Source organism: Nicotiana tabacum, chromosome 5 (assembly GCF_000715075.1).
Source record: "Nicotiana tabacum cultivar K326 chromosome 5, ASM71507v2, whole genome shotgun sequence".
In the NCBI taxonomy this organism is placed as follows: Eukaryota; Viridiplantae; Streptophyta; class Magnoliopsida; order Solanales; family Solanaceae; genus Nicotiana; species Nicotiana tabacum.
The window spans coordinates 1,535,525-1,557,396 of record NC_134084.1 but is presented as its reverse complement, the minus strand read 5'-3'; the positions used below and the strand labels follow the sequence as shown (position 1 = coordinate 1,557,396).

General features: G+C 35.2%; 1 protein-coding gene across 2 annotated transcripts; it reads right to left on the bottom strand.

Moving 5' to 3' along the window:
- Positions 1-8,707: 8,707 nt before the first annotated feature.
- On the bottom strand, positions 8,708-14,013 carry LOC107799922 (uncharacterized). 2 transcript variants are annotated; one of them, XM_016623061.2, is made up of 9 exons: positions 13,656-13,866; positions 13,094-13,141; positions 11,424-12,590; positions 11,246-11,336; positions 10,987-11,144; positions 10,844-10,895; positions 9,914-9,993; positions 9,726-9,819; positions 8,708-9,626 (listed from the first exon to the last, which is right to left on the bottom strand). In XM_016623061.2, exons 3-9 carry the CDS (start codon positions 12,558-12,560, stop codon positions 9,079-9,081), a joined length of 2,160 nt encoding a protein of 719 aa, XP_016478547.1. In that variant the 5' UTR covers positions 12,561-12,590; positions 13,094-13,141; positions 13,656-13,866; the 3' UTR covers positions 8,708-9,078. The 2 variants fall into 2 exon arrangements, with proteins under 2 accessions (XP_016478547.1, XP_016478546.1); XM_016623060.2 differs by lacking the exon at positions 13,094-13,141 and having other exon boundaries at positions 13,656-14,013.
- Between the last annotated feature and the right edge of the window lie 7,859 nt (positions 14,014-21,872).

The following is a 21,872-nucleotide window of genomic DNA, read 5'->3' as shown; positions in this document are numbered from 1 at the left end:
ATTAAAAATTTCTTAATAGGGAAGACTGTATAAAGAAAAAAATAGATACAATGTGAGAATATTTATATTTTAAATTAATTTAAAATAAAGTAAATAATTGAATTATTTTCAAAAATATTATTGATAGATTTACATAGTAAAATAGTTTTGAGTAAGAGGATAAAAGCGTACATATATTAAATTTCAAGAATAAAAAATATATTATAATTATTAAAAGGATAATAAGCAAAATATAAAGTCAATTAGTAATCCGAAAAAATCACATGAAAGTATAATAATATTAAATAATAAATAATATAATAATTATAAGCAAAGAACAAAAAATATTGTGTAAAATTTAAAAGAATAAGACTTATTAAAGCTTGAGATAAAAAAATAAACTATACTGAGAATTTTATTAAAATAATATAATTTAATATGTTCAAACAAAACAAATCACCACATGACATAGTTAGTAATTTTTAATATTGTTAACGAAACGAAATTCAAGTACTAAAATTAACCTATTGGATTATATAAATATAGAAAAAGAAAACAGGTTATCCACTATGAGATTTGCGAAATGGTTTCATGTTTTGCTTCTTAATTAATATCTAATGATTATCAATAAATTTTATCTGGAAGGTTTATATTTTAAAGTTATTTATACATAATTCAAATAATCCAAATCACAACTCGACATAATTTGTGTCCGCGCATCGCGTAGGTACTAATACTAGTATATATAATAAGATTATATTTTAATTTTTAACAACCCCTTTTGTAAAAAACGACGTCTCTTTTTATTCAAATATGTATATACTAACTTGATTTTAGTTCTTAAGATTTATTATGAAGGTGCATGAAATCTCTTGTCATAAAGAGTACTGAGATTTCACGATTTTATTATCCACTGCTTCCCGAAAAATTAGGATCTTTATGACAAACAGATAGGATAATAATCAATATAAAATTTGTGGTCGAGAAAGAGAGTTTAACTTATATGAATTGTCACTATAATAAATTTTTATCATATCATCTAAAGCAGATTCAGAATTTGAAAGTGTCGGGGTCACTAATATTGTCGAATAAAAATTTGAGCAATATTTGAGTTAGATTCGAACCCAGGCAGAGCACTAAAAGTCAAATTGTGTCCTTCCTCCAAAAAAAAAACGATCAATGCAGTTGCCGAATATTTGACTCTTAGAGTATCCGTCAAAATATACACATGCTATTTAAGGTATATACACAAAAAAAAATTAAGTTAACGAGGGGTGATGACCCCTCTACCCAAAGGGTAGGTCTGCCTCTGATCTACAGATGAGGAGACTTTTAATATTGAAAATAAGACAGTTACTTGCTACAACAGGTACAATATTAAACTGAACTCTAAGGAAAAAATGGAAATTTGATGATTGGATCCAGTCTAAAGGAATCTTTGAACAAGAAAATAAAATGCTAGAATCATTTTTGGCATCTTTTTCTTTGGAAATTTCTCGAGGCCACATTAATTTAGTGCAATTGATAAGGATTGCAGTCTGCAATCAACTTTTTCACCTGTTTGATTAATTTTCTTATTTACCACAGCCCACTTAGGTGTTACCTCTCCACCACTAGCACAAGTGAATAAGAAAATAAAAATTATATCGTTATACGTAACGGCACCACCGTCTATATGTTGAGTCATGAGACCTAAAGTGTAAATACTTGATGTTGTGAATCAAGAAAGTCCGGTGATATACATACGAAGGCGTTGGCCCATCGGTGCCTTAGGGAAAATTATCTGCGCCAGTGTAAAAAAAATATTTTTACGGTAGCGAGAAAAAGGAAAGAAAAAGGATGAATTAGTTAAAAGAGCTACTTTTTCGAACTGAGTGGGATCGCACCTGTCATTATTTTCCTTACTTATCGCTCATCATGTTTACTGCTGAGTAATAATACTTTGGTCCATATTATTTGTTTTATAAAGCTTTGGCACACTCCTTAAGAAATTAAAAAAAAATATTTCATAACATTAATCATAAGAGTATTTTTTTTTCTAAATTACTCTTTATCTCTTCTTAAACGTATCACCTAATTAATATTCCACCAGTTCGAATAATAAATGTGGATTAATTTGGAAATTTGGGCAGTTCGGTGCACAAAGCATCTCGCATTCACGGTCTGGGGAAGGGCCGCACCCAAGGTGGTGTGATGTAGGCAGCCTATCCTAATGCAAGCATCAGTGGCTAATTCCACGGCTCGAACAATAACCTGTAGGTTACACGGAAACAACTTGATCGTTGCTCCGAGGCTCCCCTTCAAAAAATGAAAACGGAGATCCTAAACTGTTCAAGAAAAAGAAAAAAAAAAAAGATAAAGAAGAGATCATGTGGGTTAATCATTTTCAAGGAAGGGAACATTTGATTTGGGAGATTCTGAAATCTTTTGCCAGAAAAGAAATATTAAAAGAATAAATGAAAATGAAGAAATCAAAGATTATACAAAACATGAGGGGGCAGGGGAATCATCAACATGTAGTCCCAAATGTAACTGATACATGTGAATTTAATACTTCATGTAATACTAGAGAAAAGCAAAAGCACCATTGCAACATCGGACTTACTACATGCTGAACTATTAGCTTTATTAACTTGCTTTCACTATGTAAATTATTTCTTACACAAACTAATCGCTACTCACAAATTATTTCGTAAAAATAGCACGACCTAGCTAATTTTCGGATTGGTCATTTAAAAATAGTCAGTGTTTACAAAGTCATTGAAAAATAGTCATTATTTTGCTGCAACACGAAAAGTTCCAGCATAATATACTGGACATTGGAGTACATGTGTATGAACTTCCAGCATATTATGTTGGATCAGTATATTATACTGGAATTCCAGTATATTATGCTGGAGTATTTTTCGGATTTTGAACAGTTTTTTCGTTCAGATTTATCTTTACATGAAAAGTGGCTAAATTTCGATTACTTTTGAAACTGTGGCTATTTTTGAATGACTACTTGTAAATCTCGCTATTTTTAAATTTCTCCCAATTATTCTCTCATTGCAGTTTTCTTCTTGATGTTGTGGAGCTGGACAAGATATTCCACATATTCAGGGAGGGGAATAATGTAGCTGATGCACTAGCTAGACATGGAAGAATTTCGATTCCACTATATGGAAGCAGACAATATAGTTGACATACGATAATATCAGAGGCAGAACCAAGATTTTAAGTTTATGGGTTCGGGATTCTAATTATAGCTCGTCTTAGATATTGGGTTCGTAATTAAATATTTATATATATTTAATGAATTTTCTAATATAAATACAATGTTTAAGCAAAAGTGATGGGTTAATCCGAACATGTAGCCAATAGTCTACCTCTACCCCTGCACCTCCCTTTTTTTTTAAATGCTTTCAATAAGGATCAAGCTGGAATTAATGGTCGTTGTGCGATCCATTTCTCTTGTTTGTAATGACTAATGTCACGTCCTTAGTCGTTAACTAAGTATATGTGCGACACTTGACAACTTGCTCACGATTTTTCACAACTTGCTCACGTTCTTGCTATACCAAGTCAGCCTTTCTACACTCAAGATCGCTAAGAGAATGGTAGAAAGAACACTAGAGAATTGTTAAATGAAGCTTTGTATTAGAGAGAACTTGAATTGTTTGCTTGGTTGATGAATTACAAATGAATGCGCCCTATTTATACTAATCACCTAGGGGCTAGTATGTAAATAATAATTATTCTACAAGTCCTTCCGTATTTACAAATAAGTCCATTCTCTAGAATATTCTACATAGCTAGAAGGGTCTTCCTAAGGAAATCTCTATATTTCTCTAGAACCTTCCTACAAGTGCATAAATATCTAGAACATTTCCAAGGAAATTCTCCATAGTTCTAGAATATTCCACCAAGATCTAGTCCCTAACTTATGTAACCATTCCATATGGCAAAAATTTATGCCAAGTGGCACCTACGTGGCATGATGATGTGGCGGGTCATGACACTCTCCTCCACCTAATTTTGTGCCACCCTCGGCACAAAGCATCGACACATAAGCACGCACATCGCCTTGGCATCGTCGGAAATCTTTGTCCATTAGCCATGATGCCCTACGAAGCAGTTCGACTTCCCATGTTACAAAGTACTGGTCACCTTTCTTTTTGCCTCGTTTGCACTTTGGACGGCTAGCCATGATGGTCTCGATCCTCCGCCCATCTGATGCCTCCCCTTTCTCTTGGTCTGAATCTCCCCATTACTCAACCAAGTCCAGAAACTTCTCAAGCATCGGGTCTATGCTTTCACTCCCTATTTGGCTGCCCTCCGTGATCCCATCCTTGCTAGCAAACTTGACCCCTCTGCTTGGTGCATCATCTAAGTCTGATAGTGTGCCATCATTTTGTAAATTACCATCCTCTTCAACTATGTCCGCTCAACTTTTCTTGCCACCACCATGTTCTATTTGCATGGCACCAAGATAGGCTTCGGAATCCCCTACTTTCGGCTTAGGTTCCAAGCGCATCCCTCCAATGCAGGCGGTCTCTCGTGTGTCACCCTTGTGTCCCTGAGTAAAATTCCCGATCATTGTTGCAAGATTACCCAACTCTGGGCATTCACTTGCCCGATGTGATCCTTTACAAAAGTAGCACCCTCTCTTAGACACGTACTCACTATTGTTTTCCGACCCCTTACCGTTTCTCTTGGACCCCTGTCCATTATATGATGGCCCTTTGCCATTGCCCTTGTATACATCGGCTATGCCTTTCCCATTGTCCTTGTCATGATCTCCCTCACCCCTCTCGAAGTTGCCTTCTTTGGACTTGGCAGACTCCATCTTGAAGTCAACAAGTGACTCGGTTACCGCTATGGCCTCGTCCACATTGGCTACTTGATGTCTTCTTAACTCCTGCTTTGCCCAATTTTGCAACCCTTCCATGAAGTGAAAAAGTGAATCTTCCTCGGATAATGACGGGATTTGCAGTATTAAGGTAGTGAACTCGTGCACATACTCCCGAATTGTGGTCGTTTGTCGGAGCTCCCCTAGCTTCTGCCTAGCCTCATACATTACATTCACCGGGTAGAATTGCTTCTTCAACTCCTTCTTGAACTGCTCCCATATCTCAATGTTGCATAGCCCCTTTTCCATGTCAGCACACTTTCGACGCCACCACAGCGCAACAATCTCTGAGAGGTACAACACAACAATGTTGATCTTGGCCTCGTCATCCCTCACTTTGCCGTGCCTGAAGTAGTTCTCCAAGTGCCAAAGGAAGTTTCCACTTCTTGTGCATCACGAGCACCTTTGAACACCGGGGGTTTGGGAGCCTCGATCTTGGCCTCCCTCGTCGCCACAACATTGCTGGCTGCCTCGGTCACGCTAGCGTCAGCATGCTCCTCGAGTGACTCTATCTTTGCCTTCATGGCATCGATAATGCTCAATGCCTCTATAAGTCTGCACTCCAAGGTAGTGATGGTTTTCCTTAGCTCCATCTCAACCTGCGTATGCCCCTGCAAGTCATTTCAGATGCTCTCAATTTCTTCAAGAGTGTGTCCCTCAAGAACTCTATGGGTGACTTCTACCTTCCCCAAGCGTTGGCCAAAGATCTCGACGGCGTCCATCCCCACATTCACCTTCATCACCCACTCTTTACCGAGCGAGACGTCCTCCGATAGGGCCTCCACTTCATCCTCGCTCGCCTTAGTGGCAGATGGTTCTTGGGATGTAAGCCTCTCGTTTGGCACAACCTCAGGTGGCACCTCCTGGCTCTTGTTGGTTGTATTCCTCTTTTTGTTACGGTTGCTCTTGCCAGCAGCATCCTGGATGACGTTGGCTTGGGTATTGGTAGCACTAACTTCTCCGATGTTCGTCATTCCCTTAGTTTCTACCTTTGCTCTGATACCACGTTCTCACATCCTTAGTTGTTAACTAAGTACACATGCGGCACTTGGCAACTTGCTCACGATCTTGCACAACTTGCTCACGTTCTTGCTATACCAAGTCAGCCTTTCTACACTCAAGATTTCTAAGAGAATGGTAGAAAGAACACTAGAGAATTGTTAAAGGAAGCCTTGTATTAGAGAGAACTTGAATTGTTTGCTTGGTTGATGAATTACAAATGAATGCCCCCTATTTATACTAATCACCTAGGGGCTAGTATATAAATAATAATTATTCTACAAGTCCTTCCGTATTTACAAATAAATCCCTTCTCTAGAATATTCTACATAGCTAGAATATTCTATGGACTTTCCTAACAATTCTATAGGGTTCTAGAGTCTTCCTAAGGAAATCTCTATATTTCTCTAGAACCTTCCTACAAGTGCATAAATATCTAGAACATTTCCAAGGAAATTCTCCATAGTTCTAGAATATTCCACTAAGATTTAGTCCCTAACTTTTGTAACAATTCCATATGGCAAAAATATATGCCAAGTGGCACCTACGTGGCATGATGATGTGGCGGGTCATGACATTAATGACTATATTTCTTCTACTTTTCAGTAATGAAGTACTTTCCATTGCTCAGGATTGGAACTTGCTTTTACCAAAAAATCTATTCCCTACAATTAGGGGTGACAAACGGTGGGTCGAGTCAGATATGAGCGTGTCAAAATAGGTAATTTAAAAAAATGGATAAATTATCCGACCAGACCTGTATTTGAGACGGATAAAAACGAGTCTATCCGACGGATAATATGGATATCCATATTATCCATGGCTTCTTAAATATGATCACTTATGAGAGAATTCTTAGTATTCCAAACTTGGAACTCCAATTTAAGGCTTTACAAATGTAAAAGTTAAACACATTAGTTATCCATTGGTTATCCATTTTCTAAGTGGATAATATGATTCTTTATCCATATTCGACCCGTTTTTAAATAGTTCATTATCCAACTCATTTTTGATGGATAATATGGGTGGATAACTGTTTTCTTTTAACCATTTTATCACCTCTACCTACAATAATGAAAGCAGACTTCCAGGTACTATATATATATTATCTCTTAGCTACTCACAAATTATTTCTGATTGTAGTTTTCTTCTTGATGCTGTGGAGCTTGACGAGATATACCACATATTCCGAGAAGAAAATATTGTGGCTGATGCACTAGCTAGACATGGAAGAAGTTCGATTCCACTATCTATGGAAGCGGACAATACAGTGTTCGGTGACGTACCTTTCCCTTTGTTTTAAATACTTTCAATAATGATCAAGCTCAAATGGTCACTACGCTATCCATTTCTCTTGTTTGTAATGACTAACGACCCGTTTGTCCATAGATTTTTTTTCCTTTTTTTTCGAATCTTTTTTTTTTTCAAAATGTGTTTGTCCATGAAATTTTATAAGTTTTTGGATATTCTCCGAAAATGAGTTTTTCAAAAATCAAAAAGTGGTTTTGACCACTTTCTCAAATTTTTCGAGAATTTTTTTTTCATCAATCACAAAATTGCAAAAAAAAAAAAAAAAAAAATTGGTAATTAAGTAATTTTATTTACCAAGGAAAATATATGTACAAGCAAAACAAAACCCATAAAGTTAGACATCCCCAACTTTTTACATTCATCTTCTCTTCCTCCCTATCCCCTTAATTACAAAAATAGACAGAATTTAACTAAGGAAAGAAGTTCATCCTTCTCAGCTGCCCCGCAAGTTTTTGATCCCACTGTCTCCTACAATGAACATCTTGTATTATTTTTTCAAGTGAAATGCATGTCTAAATATAATTTCAAATCCAAATCATTTTTCAACTTTACTTCAAATGCTATTTCTTTTTTCAAAAATTATAATTTTTATGTCCAAACGCCTACTAAATACGCTTTTACTTTTCAGTAAGGAAGTACTTTCCATTTTCTCAGCCAAAAATAAAAAAACGAACTTTAGAATCGAAAGCTCGTAAATGAAATTGCAACCATGTAAAAGAAAAGATACATATGAAAACACAAGAATAGGCTTTCCAGGTAAAAATAGCACGGTATAGCCAGTTTTCGGACTGGTCATTCAAAAATAGTCAACGTTTACCAAGTCAATAAAATTTAGCCACTATTTTGCTGCAACAGGGACCGGTCCAGCATAATATACTGGAGTTCGGTGCACCTGTGTATGAACTCCAGCATATTATGCTGGACCGGTATACTTTGTTGGCTCCAGTATAATATACTGGAGACTGGAGCACCGGTGCTCCAAACTCCAGTATATTATGCTGGACCGGTATACTTGCTGGAACTCCAGTATATTATGCTGGAGTTCTAGTGTACTTATGCTGGAACTCCATCATATTATGTTGGAGTTCTAGCATATCCTGGAACTCCAGTATAATATGCTGGAGTTCAAGTATACTTATGATGGAACTCCAACATAATATACTGGCGTATTTTTCGGGTTTTGAACAGTGTTTTCGCTCAAATTTATCTTTATATGAAAAGTGGCTAAATTTCGATTACTTTTGAAACTGAGCTATTTTTGAACGACCAGTTTGTAAATCCTATTTTTGAATTTCTCCCGCTTTCCAGTAAGGGATTCTTGTGGCCAAAATTTGTACCAAACCAGTTGGTTCATCATTGTTGAATTTGTCATTATACTCCCAAGTTTTAAATGGTCCGCATAATTTAGGAAAGTTATATGTTAGGACAATTTACTTTTACAGATTTGACATACAACCAAATCATTTTGCTATCTCATAAAAGAAATTGGTATTTCTGACATAAATTTCTCATAAAAAATATACCAACTGAACAAATGAAATAATGTTTGTACTTTAATACTATGAATTTATGTGTGAGAATAATGACAACTTCTAAAAATCCAGCTCCTATGAGACATTTGGCTAGATTTTAGATATATCTACTAGTATACCCTTTGCATAGTCTAATTTAGTAACCTATTTGATACAATATATTTTTTGTAAAAAAAAAAATGATTGGTCACAAAGCCAAGAATTGATAAAACTTTACAAACAAGAAAAGGGAAAAGCTCAGAATCATGAGGCTCCAGCTGTGCATGGTTCGTAACTAGGTGGATAATACCAGGCTTTTGTCTGCGACATGGTTCAAACTCGTGATTTGCGCCTATCCACTAGACCGAATCTCTGGTGGCAAGAATCTCATAAACGAATCGGCAACCCATAGTTGAGGAATGTTCTAATGCATCCGTCCCATCCGGCTGTGACAACCACAAGACCCCACAAATGGCTCGAACTCAATGCACTTTGCCAAGCACTCTTCAAGATCTTGTATTCGGATTTAGATATAGAAGGGGACGCATTTGCTGGACTTGAATCGGGCAATTTCTCCTCCGGCCACGTTGGAGAACCCTTTAATATTGAATCCAAGAAAGACGCACGTCCCAAGGAGAAGCAATCTTGTAAAGATGAAGTCTTTGGCTGCGAGTTCTCGTTGACATCACCATTTGCTAAAACACTTCCTGGTGGTAGTGTCCCGGGATTGGTTTTAAAGCCACACCATGGTATTGTAACTGATGCATTTTGGGAAAGGAAACTCTCAGATGACCGAACTTTCTTTGCTTGGCCAGTTGTCCCGTCCTCATTACTATAGTTCCAGATATAAACATTTGAATCCTCAGTAACCGCGAGAATGTGTTTCCCATCAGAAGTGAATGATGCAGGACATTGACTACCCAGATTTTGAGTTCCTGGACATGCAGCAGATAACACTTTGAGAAAATCTACCGACTATTAAATTAGAACGGGAATAACTGCAAACACCTTATGCTTGGAGTTAACCAACACACCTTTGAATTTACAGATGATGTTGGATCCAGAAAGTATTCGAACTTGTGAATCAGCAGAAGTAACCATGACTTTGCTTGAGTCGTTTGGGCAGTACTGTATGATGAAAGTTTACGTTAGTTCTCACGCGCATAAAATCAGTACAAAAGATCATTCTTGTGAAAAATAAGGTAAGGAAATAAATAGTTACCTGAAATCCGGTTACTCGCTTGTTAGTAAGCTTCTTCTTTCCTTGTAGGCTTACATGCGAGCCCATCTGCAAACGATTACCTAACCCAAAGAAATGATAATCCATTAACGTGAAAAGTATCAACTGCTTACAACTGACACAGCTGTGGCGTAAAAAGGAAAATGCGTCCAGCATTTCCAAATGTGATTTCTTTTGTTAAGTAGTATGCACGCATGTATGTTTAATGCACAAGGTTGGTTAAAACTTGTAATAAAGGAAGATAATACTTTTCATCTCATAACCTATAGTTTGGACAGTTTGTAGTCCGTGCCAAATCTTCTACTACCATGGAATGAGAGAGACAGATAACACATATGTCTAAAACCATGAAACACAAGCCGGAGATGACTTCAAGTCGTATGATTTACCAACATTCTCAACCCCTCCTCCCAACCTTACGCCCAACCAATAGACTAACAGAAAACCGCAATACCAATCTGCATTAATGCTCTTTCCAGTAACTTCGTGTTATCCATATATCATAGCAGAATATTAAGACTACACAGAGGTGGAGCTAGGATTTGAAGCTTATGAGTTCAGAATTCTAATCTTTTTAAGTTATTGGGTTCTAAATTAATGATTTATGCCTCTCCCCCTGCCCCCGCAAGAGAGAAAGGGCGGGGGTAATAATTAAGAGATGGAATGTGCTCGCTAGGAATTAAGCTTGTCCCAAAAAAACAAAACCAAAAGAGGTTCTATTCTTCGAGGCAGACAATTAAACTGCATGATTATATGCTTTTCTACCATGATAACCTACTCCGCAATTCAGCATAATCAATTCCCAGAATTGTTCTATTCTTCGAGTTAATATAGAAAACATTTATCTGAACGACAACGAGAAACATGAAAAGGACCAGAAAAAGGGATAAGAAAACAGACAAGCTTCCGTACCTACTACATCATAAAATCGGCAATTTCCATCCATGTATCCCACAACACCCCCCTGCAGCAGTCACAAGCAACAAACTTAAATAAGTTCCATTTAAAATCAAGTACCATCTTTAAAAAGGTTAAAAAAAACAAGGCAATCAAACCTTTCCATCAGGACAATAACAAACAGCAGTCACTATTTCTTTTACATCAGTCCAATCAATTACTCGACAACCGTGCACGTCCCATAGTCGTATTTTCCCATCTATCGATCCACTAATGAAATAATTATCATCCATAGGATTGAATTCTACACAAGTGACTGCATCAGAAATATGAAATTAACACATGTATGAGGTGACCAACCAGTAAACTCAGAAAAATACTTCGGTAAGAAGAGTAGAAGCGTAGAAATCGGCTCACCATAATTATTATGCGAGTAAACACCAAGGCATTTATCATGTCCTGCTTGCCAGAGACGAGCTGTTTTATCAACAGAAGATGACAGCAGATACTGCAGAAAACGATGTTGCACATGAATTACAGCTTATTTAAAAGATATGTCACAAATATGCTTAAACCAGCGAGATATTATACTGACCCCATTTTTGGACCATGAAAGGGCCAAGACTTCACCCGTATGCCCATGGAACTCGTGCAGTGGTTTCTCCATTATCCGGAATAACTTTGGTGGGAGGACAACACAAGCAGATTCGGATGATTTTCTCATCATTTTCATCCCACTGATCTTTTCTTTATAGTCATTGAGAGAAACTAATTTGGACAAATGATTTAGTGAGAAGTATAAACAAGAGGGGTCAATATCTTGAGCATTGAAATCTTCAGGAATGTCATCTTCGGTCACTCTCCAAATGCGCACCGTGCCATCTTTGCCCGCACTTGCCAAGTATTGGCCACAAGGACTGAACTTCATTGTTATGATAGATCCTTTGTGTGCTAGGAACTCTTGGCCCGTGTAAAGAGAGGACAGTTCTTTTGACTCCTTCTTGCTGGAGTGGACCCGAACTCTTTGAGTACGAACCCCTGACTTTAAATTGAACTCACTGGTAGTAGATTGGACTTCCTTTGTCCTCTCTTTATGTCGGGTGGAAATTGTGAGTTTTTGAAGCAAACTTCTGATTTTCGACTTTGTATCAACCATATTAAATCCCTTAATATCTCTGTGCAGCAATTGCTGAATCAAAGCCGATGAGCCAAGATTTCTCTGAAACTCTTGAATAGTGAATAGCCTGTTTGTACCTACTTCACGTAATCGGCTAAGCATCCCATCTTGGCCCAACTCATCCGCAACAAACTCTGATCCGTTGTCTAGATTCCTAATTTTCCAACACATTGGATCCTCTACGGAATCCTTCTCCAATTCCAAAGCTTCATTTGATTGGGAAGATCGACCAGAGAAAAAATTTCCTTCAGAATCTGAGTTTGCGAGCACAGTCTCATTGACATCCCTAATTCTATCGGCGTTCGTCTTGCTTTCATTAGAGTATATCTCGGCCATTTCAAGTCCATTGCGTCTGTCACGGTTCGAGTTCAAACCCATCCATTTCAAGAATCTATTGCGGCGTTCATCAACACTTTCAGGATCCTGAGTCCAAACTTCATATCCTAAAGCGCATTTGGCAATCTCAGAACCATCCGAACCCAAATCAGAGAGAGAACTAATCTCATCGTGTATATCAAAGAAACTATCTTCTTCAGTCTCACAGTAAGTTCCCATATTTATTCAAATTCAACCCTCAAAGTACTCCTTCGAAACGAACATAAAAACATATCAGAAGCAGACTTCAAAAGCAATATAATTTTTATATTGTCAATCAAACAGGAAATATCACTTCAAAAATCAGACCACTTCTTCAATTCACACCACCAACCCCACAAGAAATCCCCATCAACAACAAAAAGGAAAAAACTTTAAAGTCTAAAAACCGATATTTTAGCATTCACTAGATGAAATGGAGACAGAGAACCAAGTGAACTGAAGTCAAGCAATTCCCAAATCAGAAATAAACTTCAAAAGCAAGGGGAAAAAATCAATCAAACAGGAAAGAGCACTTAAAAAACCAACCCATTTCTCCAATACACACCACCAACCCCACAAGAAATTCCCATCAACAACAAAAAGGAGAAAACTTTGAAGTCTAAAATCCCAGATTATCAAGAATTAAAAGGCAGCCTGGTGCACTAAACTCCCGTTATGCCCGGGGTTTGACGAAGGGCCGGACTATAAGGGTCTATTGTACGCGGTCTTACCCTATATTTCTGCAAGAGTCTGCTTCCACGGCTCGAACCCATGACATTCTGGTCACAAACAATCAAGAATTGAGCATCAAAACCCCCCCAATTAACAAAAAGGTGGAAACTTTAAGGTCCAAAATTTCCATATGATCAAGAATTGAGCATCAAAAAACTCCAATTAACAAAAAGGTGGAAACTTTAAGGTCCAAAATTTCCATATGATCAAGAATTGAGCATCAAAAAACCCCAATTAACAAAAAGGAGGAAACTTTTAGGTCCAAATTCCCATATGATAAAGTATTGAGTATCAAAAACCCCTCAATTAACATAAAGGAGGAAACTTTAAACTCAAAAATTCCAATATGATCAAGAACTGAGCATAAAAATCCCCAATTATGAAAAAAATAATACAGATCTTTCAAAAGGGTAATTAAGCAACCAAGTTAATATAAAAAAGAACAGTAATCAATTGTACATAATCAACAGAAAAACTTAAATAAACATGCTTATACAGTTATACAAATTCAAACAATAATAATTCACTATTTTCAGTTAAAAAAGAAAAGATTTTGCTTACCTTAATTAATTTCCATGAAATTATGAAAGAACCCCAGAAATTATTTCACAAAAAAATGATCTTTAGCATCCAATAAATGAAATGGAGAATTGAGAACAAAGTGGACTAAAGTCAAACAATTCCAAAAATAAAAATGGATTAAAACTAAATATACTAAGATAAAAAGACAAAATCCCAAGAAAAATGGGAGATGATCCCAAAGATGAGAAGTGAAAAAAAATTGAAAATTTCGAAGAAAATGCTTAATGTCTGAAAATTCTGGCTTTCACTTTCGACGGAGGGGACAGACAAATTTTGTAATTTATGTTGACGGTTTTACCCTTCCCCGCCTTTGTTGTGTGTGTCCGTCCAACTAACGGTTGTAACGATTCGTGTCATGTCTGTTAATTTCCACCAAATTAAATGCTCCTTTTTTCGTTTTATTTTTCGTAATTTATATATATCTAAATTTTAATTTATATTATTGCGTTTAATTTGGTTTCAGATTTTCAAGGACATGATCTTTGATAGAAGGTGTGGATATCGAGCATTATGGTTGTAGGTTAGAAGATAGTAGTACTCTTTTCTACTTTGTATCGGGTGAGAGACTAGTCTGATGAAATTGTGTCCTAGACTGCTAGTGGTTATTGTTATGTCCACACTATTCTTCCACTTTTCATAATATCGAGCTTTACTTACGTTTTATTGTTACTGTTTTTCATCTATTTTCTGGTACTTATGATGTTGTTATTATTTCTAAGATTTCTGTTGATGTACTGATATATTGTCTTTTTCGTCTCCTTGAGCCAAGGGTCTATCAGAAACACGCTTTCTACACCCTTGGGATAGGGGTAAGGTCTGCGTACTCTCTATCTTCTCGAGACCCCACTTATAAGATTTTATTGGGTTGTTGTTATTGTTGTTGCGTTTAATTGAACAAAGTGTCTAAGAAAAAAAAATAGACTCTTCGTATCAAAATTTACATTAGTTTAAGATTATAATTTAAAAAAAAATATAAATAGATATTTTTTTAAATGATTAAAAAAATAAGAGTGACTGCATAAATTAAAATGGAAAAAGTACATAATAATTGCTCTGTTATACGAGAACTATGATGCTAATAAAAAAAGATGATAATATTCGTGTAACTATACAAGGATTAAACTATCATTTTTATGACATCTCAAATTATTTAATTATTAGTGTTGATATATACGTGCAGAAAAAAATGTTAATTTATATGTTGGTTCTTACATTTCTTAAAGTAAAATCCGCATTTTTAAAAATTGTATTAAGAATACCACATTTTATAATTAAATATGTTTGGTAGGATTTGGTGTATCCAACCTTTTGTCTCATACCTACTTTCTGACAAATTAATCAATTGGATTGTAGATTTATTGTACATTAATTGTATAGGTGTAATTGAAATAAATTTGTATAAGTAAGAATTGGCATCAATAAATTAAAATTCAAGCACTTAATCATGAAGTTTTCTATAAAGACATGAAGTTTTAGTTGTAAAAAATAAAGTCTATGCTGTCATGCTCAGTGTTTTAAAAGGCGTGTGCGTAAGGCGACGCGTTTTGCATATGTCTCAACGAGGCGTAACCCGAGGCACGGGGCGTAAGCTCCATAGGTATTTAATTTTTAATATTTTATAAAATACAGTAAATATTTATAAACAGGTAAAATTTCATAAAAATTGAAGAAAACTATATATATATATATATATATATATATATATATATATATATATATATATATATATATATATATGTGTGTGTGTGTGTGTGTGTGTGTGTGTGTGTGTGTGTGTGTGTGTGTGTGTCCATAAAAAATTAGTCAAAACAATTTATTATACGCTACTTAGAAGCACAAGTAACTTGAGTCGAAAAAAATAAAGTTTTCTACATGTAGGAATAAAAAGGATGACTAACCTGCTGTTTGCAACAAATTTATGTAGAGAAAATAAAACTGCAATCACAAACAACTATAAAGAAAAAAGGATTTATTGATAAACATTTCAAGTTACAACTCTGTTTATCCCTTGATTCTTCTCTCCGATTTATTCTACGTGATTTGAGGGCCTTAGCGACATATTTCTCGAACATAGGACTTTAAGCAAGACATATTTGACATGTCTTGGATCTTGTAACGAATATTCCAAGAGTTTCATGGAATTTCGGAGATCTCATATTTGATCTCTTTGTGCATATTCCGAGAGTTTATGGAATTGCTGAGATCCTCTTTGAAGGACATATGTAACCTTATTTATAGGAATGAATTAGGGTTTGTGTGGAGTAGCCACCAAGTAACCCTAATAGACTGCTAATATTTCAAGAGTTGTCTTGAATTTAGGATTTATCTTGATCTATTAAAATTTTAGTGTCTACACCTGCAATTTGAACTTTGAACTTGTTGCTATGATGTATAATGTAGTTGTCTTTGTATTTGTAAAGAAAAAAATTAAATATTCGTTGCTTTTGACAGATATTAGCACACTAACGGGCAAGATAAAGAATTGGAAAAGACAATGAATTAGGGCTTCAATCATTAAAAAAGGTCTTGACTTTTAAATTTAATATATTTCACTTCCTTTTTAAAACTTTTGAGTAATTATCAAGCTGACTTTTGAGAATTTCGGTATTATATGAATGGCTTATTCAACAAATTTTGTTTTAATTTGAAAAAGTCTCTAGGACTTTAGCCTTACTAAAAAAATATGTCTTAAACGCCCGGGCGTACGCCGGGACGTATGCCTCTTGAGACTTTCGCCCCACACCATTGCCTCGGGACGTTTTTGGTGCGCCCCGCCCCACGGCTCGCCTCAAAAACGCCTTTTAAAACACGTCATGTTGAAGATGGAAGTTATTTCCTCTTTATAAACTTCTAAAAACTCCGATTGGAAAATGTCTGTGAACTTTTCATCCGAATATATTTTTTAAAACTTGTCATGCATACAAAAATTATAAATTGAAAAGTAATATATTTATCATGTGTTCGAGCCAACTTACACGCATATTAAATATTTTATTAAATTTTTGATATTTTCACCAACATAAATATTGGATAATATAATTTTGTCTATCACAATTCAGCTAGATGGAAAAAAATATATCTAGTAATATAAATGTCAAAACATTGAAAATTAGCTTAACAGTAATCCAAGCAAAGTTAACTTTTGACCAAACAATAAAAGGACGTAACAGTAATGTCATATTCTTCCATTCTGTACATCGTTTTCGTTCTTCTTTTTTCTTTTTTTTTGTTTTCATATTGTTATTTGTTAGGACGGTATTCCTTAAGAAAATTCCAGAGAAAAAAAAATGAAATTGTGGCCCCTATAATTCGTCAAAATAATGCATATTATGACCTTTCATTTGTCAGCTGCTTTGTATCAAGGGAGATTGATTTATTCTTAATTTGATTTTTTTTTAAAAAAAAAAAACGAGAGAGAGAGATTTACCGTATGATAATTGATATAATATAATAAACCTACCAATTATCCAGTGGCGGATATACATCGACACATATTACTTTTGACCCGATTTAATAAATTTGTATACGTAATTATAAAAATATTTAGATAAATATTGAGTAAACACCCACAACTAAACTCTCTTTTCCTCTTTTTCGGATTTTTTATGGGCGAGCATTCATAACTTTAAAATCCTGAATCCGTCATAGCAATTGTCCACCCTGATAACATGTTAATGAGTTTGAATATAAAACTCAAAATTTTAAATTAAAAGGTGAAAGGCGAGTTCAAAACTCTAGTAAAAACTTATCTAACAAAAACTTATCTGATATTTATTCCAAATAAATCTAAGTAAGACATGTGTATATATATTTGGCCAAAACCAGAGGCAGATTTAGGATTTCTGAAAAATGGGTGCATCATTCCGGGATGGGAAAATCGAGTAAACTCTAAGCGTATGGGAACGGAAAAGTTGGGAATTGATTGCTTTAGTGATTTAAAGAAGGGTTTCATCAAATATGCATATGTATTCTTGTCAAATTATGTACATCATATATATACTTTAATCAAGAAACACGGGTTCACGAAAGGATGATAAAGATGAACCATATTTTATACCATGGATCCATCTTGGCCGAAACCTTTTGTTAAAAATGAAGGAATGACATCCGTTACGCCATAATTATTATATGTACATATAAGTACACACATCATAGGTTTAATTATTCGTTATCCGAATTTTACTAATTGAATTAATTTTGATTAAAATCCTATAATAGGAAACCATTTCTCGCAATTATATTTCCATGATTTTGACAAATTAACACGAACTCTTGACTTTGGCTGATTATACTAAAAAATTGCCACCGGCAGAAGCACACCACACACGGACACAATATTTTTTAAAAAATAAAATAAAAAATATGACCGGTAATTAAGGAAAAAAAGGTTTTAAATTAATGAAAGAATTGCCTTTGACTGGGTTTTGCTTTAATGTGTCTTGTTGGTATGTCATTTTCAATAGTTAAAGGCGTAATTGGTTGCGTAAAAGGCTAAAAAAAAGTGGTGTAGTAGCATTAGAATTTAGAACCCACACATTGACCATGGAATAGTGTAATGTTTTTTATATCATTAAATTATGACAACCTCCACTTCCAACCAAGAGGTTGTGAGTTCGAGTCTCCCCAAGAGCAAGGTGGGAAGTTCTTGGAGGGAAGGATGCCGGGGTCTATTTGGAAACAGCCTCTCTACCTCAGGGTAGGGGTAAAGTCTGCGTACACACTACCCTCCCCAGACCCCACTAAGTGGGATTATACTGGGTTGTTGTTGTTGTCTGTTTTTGTTGTAAATTATGATGACCTAAAATAACATATTAGCTACTTATAATTAATTATTCAAATTTAATAATTAACTAGAAATGCAATGTTACGTTATAACTAGTTAAACTACGAAGAAATGTTGTGAGGATAGATATGATCCCTCCACTCTTAACTAAAGATTTCGGATTCGAACCCTGAAAATAAAAAAAAAACTCCTAATAAGAAGTATTTTCCACGTTAATTAATTTTATACGTGCAACGCGAGTCCGAATTAGTCGAGGCTACCTTTGATCAGATGGGAAATCGGAAAAAAAAAAAAGAACTAGCTAAACACTGATGTATATGAAAAATTTTCAGTATCAAATTATATAATTTGATGGCATTATTGAGTGCATAAAACAACAAGTATTGCTATACTTGAGCACTAGAATCCATGCATTGACCAAGGATTCTATATTTAGCTTTATCCATTCGAGAAGACTACTCATTCCTCAGTATTTTGGGTGCATATCCTTTCCTAAATTTTCATTTTATATTTGCATATATATATATATATATATATATATGTGGTCAAACAAACCTTTGTATACTAATTATTATACAAAAATTAGATGGTCAGCAATCCACCTCTAGAAACCTGTTAAAATATTTATCTACTATCCCCTCCTCGCTTCTAATATTATTTATTCAGACTCATTACTACAAAAATGTCAATACTATCCTACTATTCTTATAACTCTTTCCCTTCAAGACAATTTTCAAGGATTGAAATTTATAGTTTTGAATTGCTTTGCGATTTTCTTGTTGTGGCTCCCTCGATAGTGTATATCTTAACTATTAGCCTGCTAAAATTGTCAACATTGCTTCTTCTTCCTTGAAATATTCTCTGGTTTAAATTTCAAATTTTCTTGGATTGAACATAATTCAAAGCATGCATTTGAGCCTTTTTGTTTGAAGAACAACAACAACTATCCAGTAAAATCCCATATAGTGAGATCTGGGGAGGGTAATGTGTACGCAGACCTTACCCCTGCCCTATTACCAAACTAATACCTATTCCGTTTAGTACTTCAGGTGCTTATGTTGCGTATAATTTTAATCCCGTAGCGGATCAATTCCAACGAGCCTTTCAAACTAGTACTATTAGTAATCGACGTGAACATGTAGCTAAATTTAGTTAAAGCAACAACAACAACAACAACAACAACAACAACAACAACAACAACAACAACAACAACCCAGTATAATCCCACACGTGGGGTCTGGGGAGGGTAATATGTACGCAGACCTTACCCCTACCCCGAAGGGTAGAGAGACTGTTTCCAGGAGACCCTCGGCTCAAAAAACAACAGAAGCCGATATATTAGTACCATAAAAATGCATAATAAAATAACAGCGATACAATAGATATGAAATACAGAATACGAAATACGAAAAAGATGGTTGGTATAGTAAAACTAGCAGGTAAAGCCCTGCATCAATAGACGACCAATGACCTTCTTAGTCTAACTCCTAACTGGCTAGTCTCACTCTATTGTGTTGTAGGAATATTCACAACTCTCCCCTAACCTACAACCTTAATACTCGACCTCCATAATTCCCTGTCAAGGGCCGTAGTGTTTTAACTACAGAAACAAGGCTCTTAATAAGTTCAATGTTGCCGTAGTGTTTTATTTTCTCTCCATCCCAAATTGTTTGATGATCTTTGATCGAGTTGTAGCTTTAAATTTTTTTTGGCAAACACGATAAAGATAGGAGTAAGGCTACGCACTCAAGAGAAATTCAAAAATAGTCAGATTTACAACTGGTCGTTCAAAAATAGTCCAGTTTCAAAAGTAATCGAAATTTAGCCACTTTTCATGTAAAGATAAATTTGAGTGAAAACGCTGTTCAAACCCTGAAAAATACGCCAGTATATTATACTGGAGTTCCATCATAAGTATGCTTGAACTCCAGCATATTATACTGGAGTTCCAGGATAAGTATATTGAAACTCTAGCATAATATACTGGAGTTCCAGCAAGTATAATTGTCCAGTATAATATACTGGAGTTTGAAGCACCAGTGCTCCAGTCTCCAGTATATTATACTGGAGTCAGCAAAATATACCGGTCCAGCATAATATGCTGGAGTTCATACACAGGTGCAACGAACTCCAATATATTATGCTGGACCCGATCTCTGTTACAGCAAAATAGTAGCTATTTTTCATTGACTTCGTAAACGCTGGCTATTTTTGAATGACCAGTCCGAAAACTGGCTATACTGTGCTATTTTTACAGATTTTACAGGCCCCAAAATTTATAAATAAAATTATACATAACAGTAATATAATAGTGAAATTCCATATTTGATTTTCTTGAATTTGAATTTAATTCTTTTTGGCCATATCTTGATATACATAAATTTGGAACTGAATACATACATACATTATTTATATTGTCAATCTACAATCCATTTAATATATCTTCACTAAAATATATGTATATCATCCATTTTATATTAATAAATCATGGCTAATATAAATTGAGACGGATAGAATATTTGGCAAAAATGTTTATGTTTCACCATGTACTTAAAAGTTGAAAGACATTGGGCCCAGGCCCATGTCCATTCCAAGTGGGCTCCATCATTTTATAGGAATTAGAAAGATCATACATGTGGTGTGGGTGGTGGGTGAGGGGCCTTTCTATAAACTTAAGAATAATTGTTTGGAAATGTTACATCAACGTGGCAACTTTTGGAACAAATTAGACCCCTTCTTAGATTTCCTTCTGATATTGTGGTCCTTTATGAAATCTATAACACACACTAGAGGAAACACTTAGATTTTATTTAAAAATGATTGCAAATCATATTTTTTCGACAGTGGAAGAAGCTTATCATCTCGACAAAAGAAACTTTACATGTGACCACCAAAAAATACGGTGGGATGGATGCGATCCTTTAATTTTATCTGAAGGTTTCATGTTTAAAGTATGATATTGGATAATCTTATAATAGGGAGCGAAGGACGTACCAGTTATCGTGACTACGATAAATGCTGAAAAACTAAGTACAGAACAGATAACTGATGAAAAGATTTAAGTTGTAAGCTCATCCCAAGATGAATGCTCTCCTTTTCCGACTTCCCAGAGCCTCCGGTAGCACCGCCGAGACAACGACCATCTCATTTACATCGTTAACATGGATGGAATGCAATGTTACAAAGATCATTGAAATTCAAACTCCGTAACACTATGATTTAAATTGTGACCCCTTAGTTCTTTGGTACTAAACTGTTCGAGAAAGTGAGTTTTTTGAGTTAAAGAATGAAAATTAAATAATTTATTTTATATCGTCTGGGCCTTTATCACGACTCCATTTAGGATTTTGACCGGCGCTTAGGAGCAAGTGCTCCCAAGTAAGCCTCATCGGTAATTTTACAGAAAATCGGAC

Excerpts from the sequence above, each read along its gene's own strand:
- LOC107799922 (XM_016623060.2), bottom strand. The coding sequence starts at position 12,560 with ATGGGAACTTACTGTGAGACTGAAGAAGATAGTTTCTTTGATATACAC. Across the intron at positions 9,820-9,913 it reads AGCGAGTAACCGGATTTCAG|TACTGCCCAAACGACTCAAG; the intron begins GTAACTATTTAT and ends TTCATCATACAG. Across the intron at positions 9,627-9,725 it reads CATCATCTGTAAATTCAAAG|GAACTCAAAATCTGGGTAGT; the intron begins GTGTGTTGGTTA and ends CTGCATGTCCAG.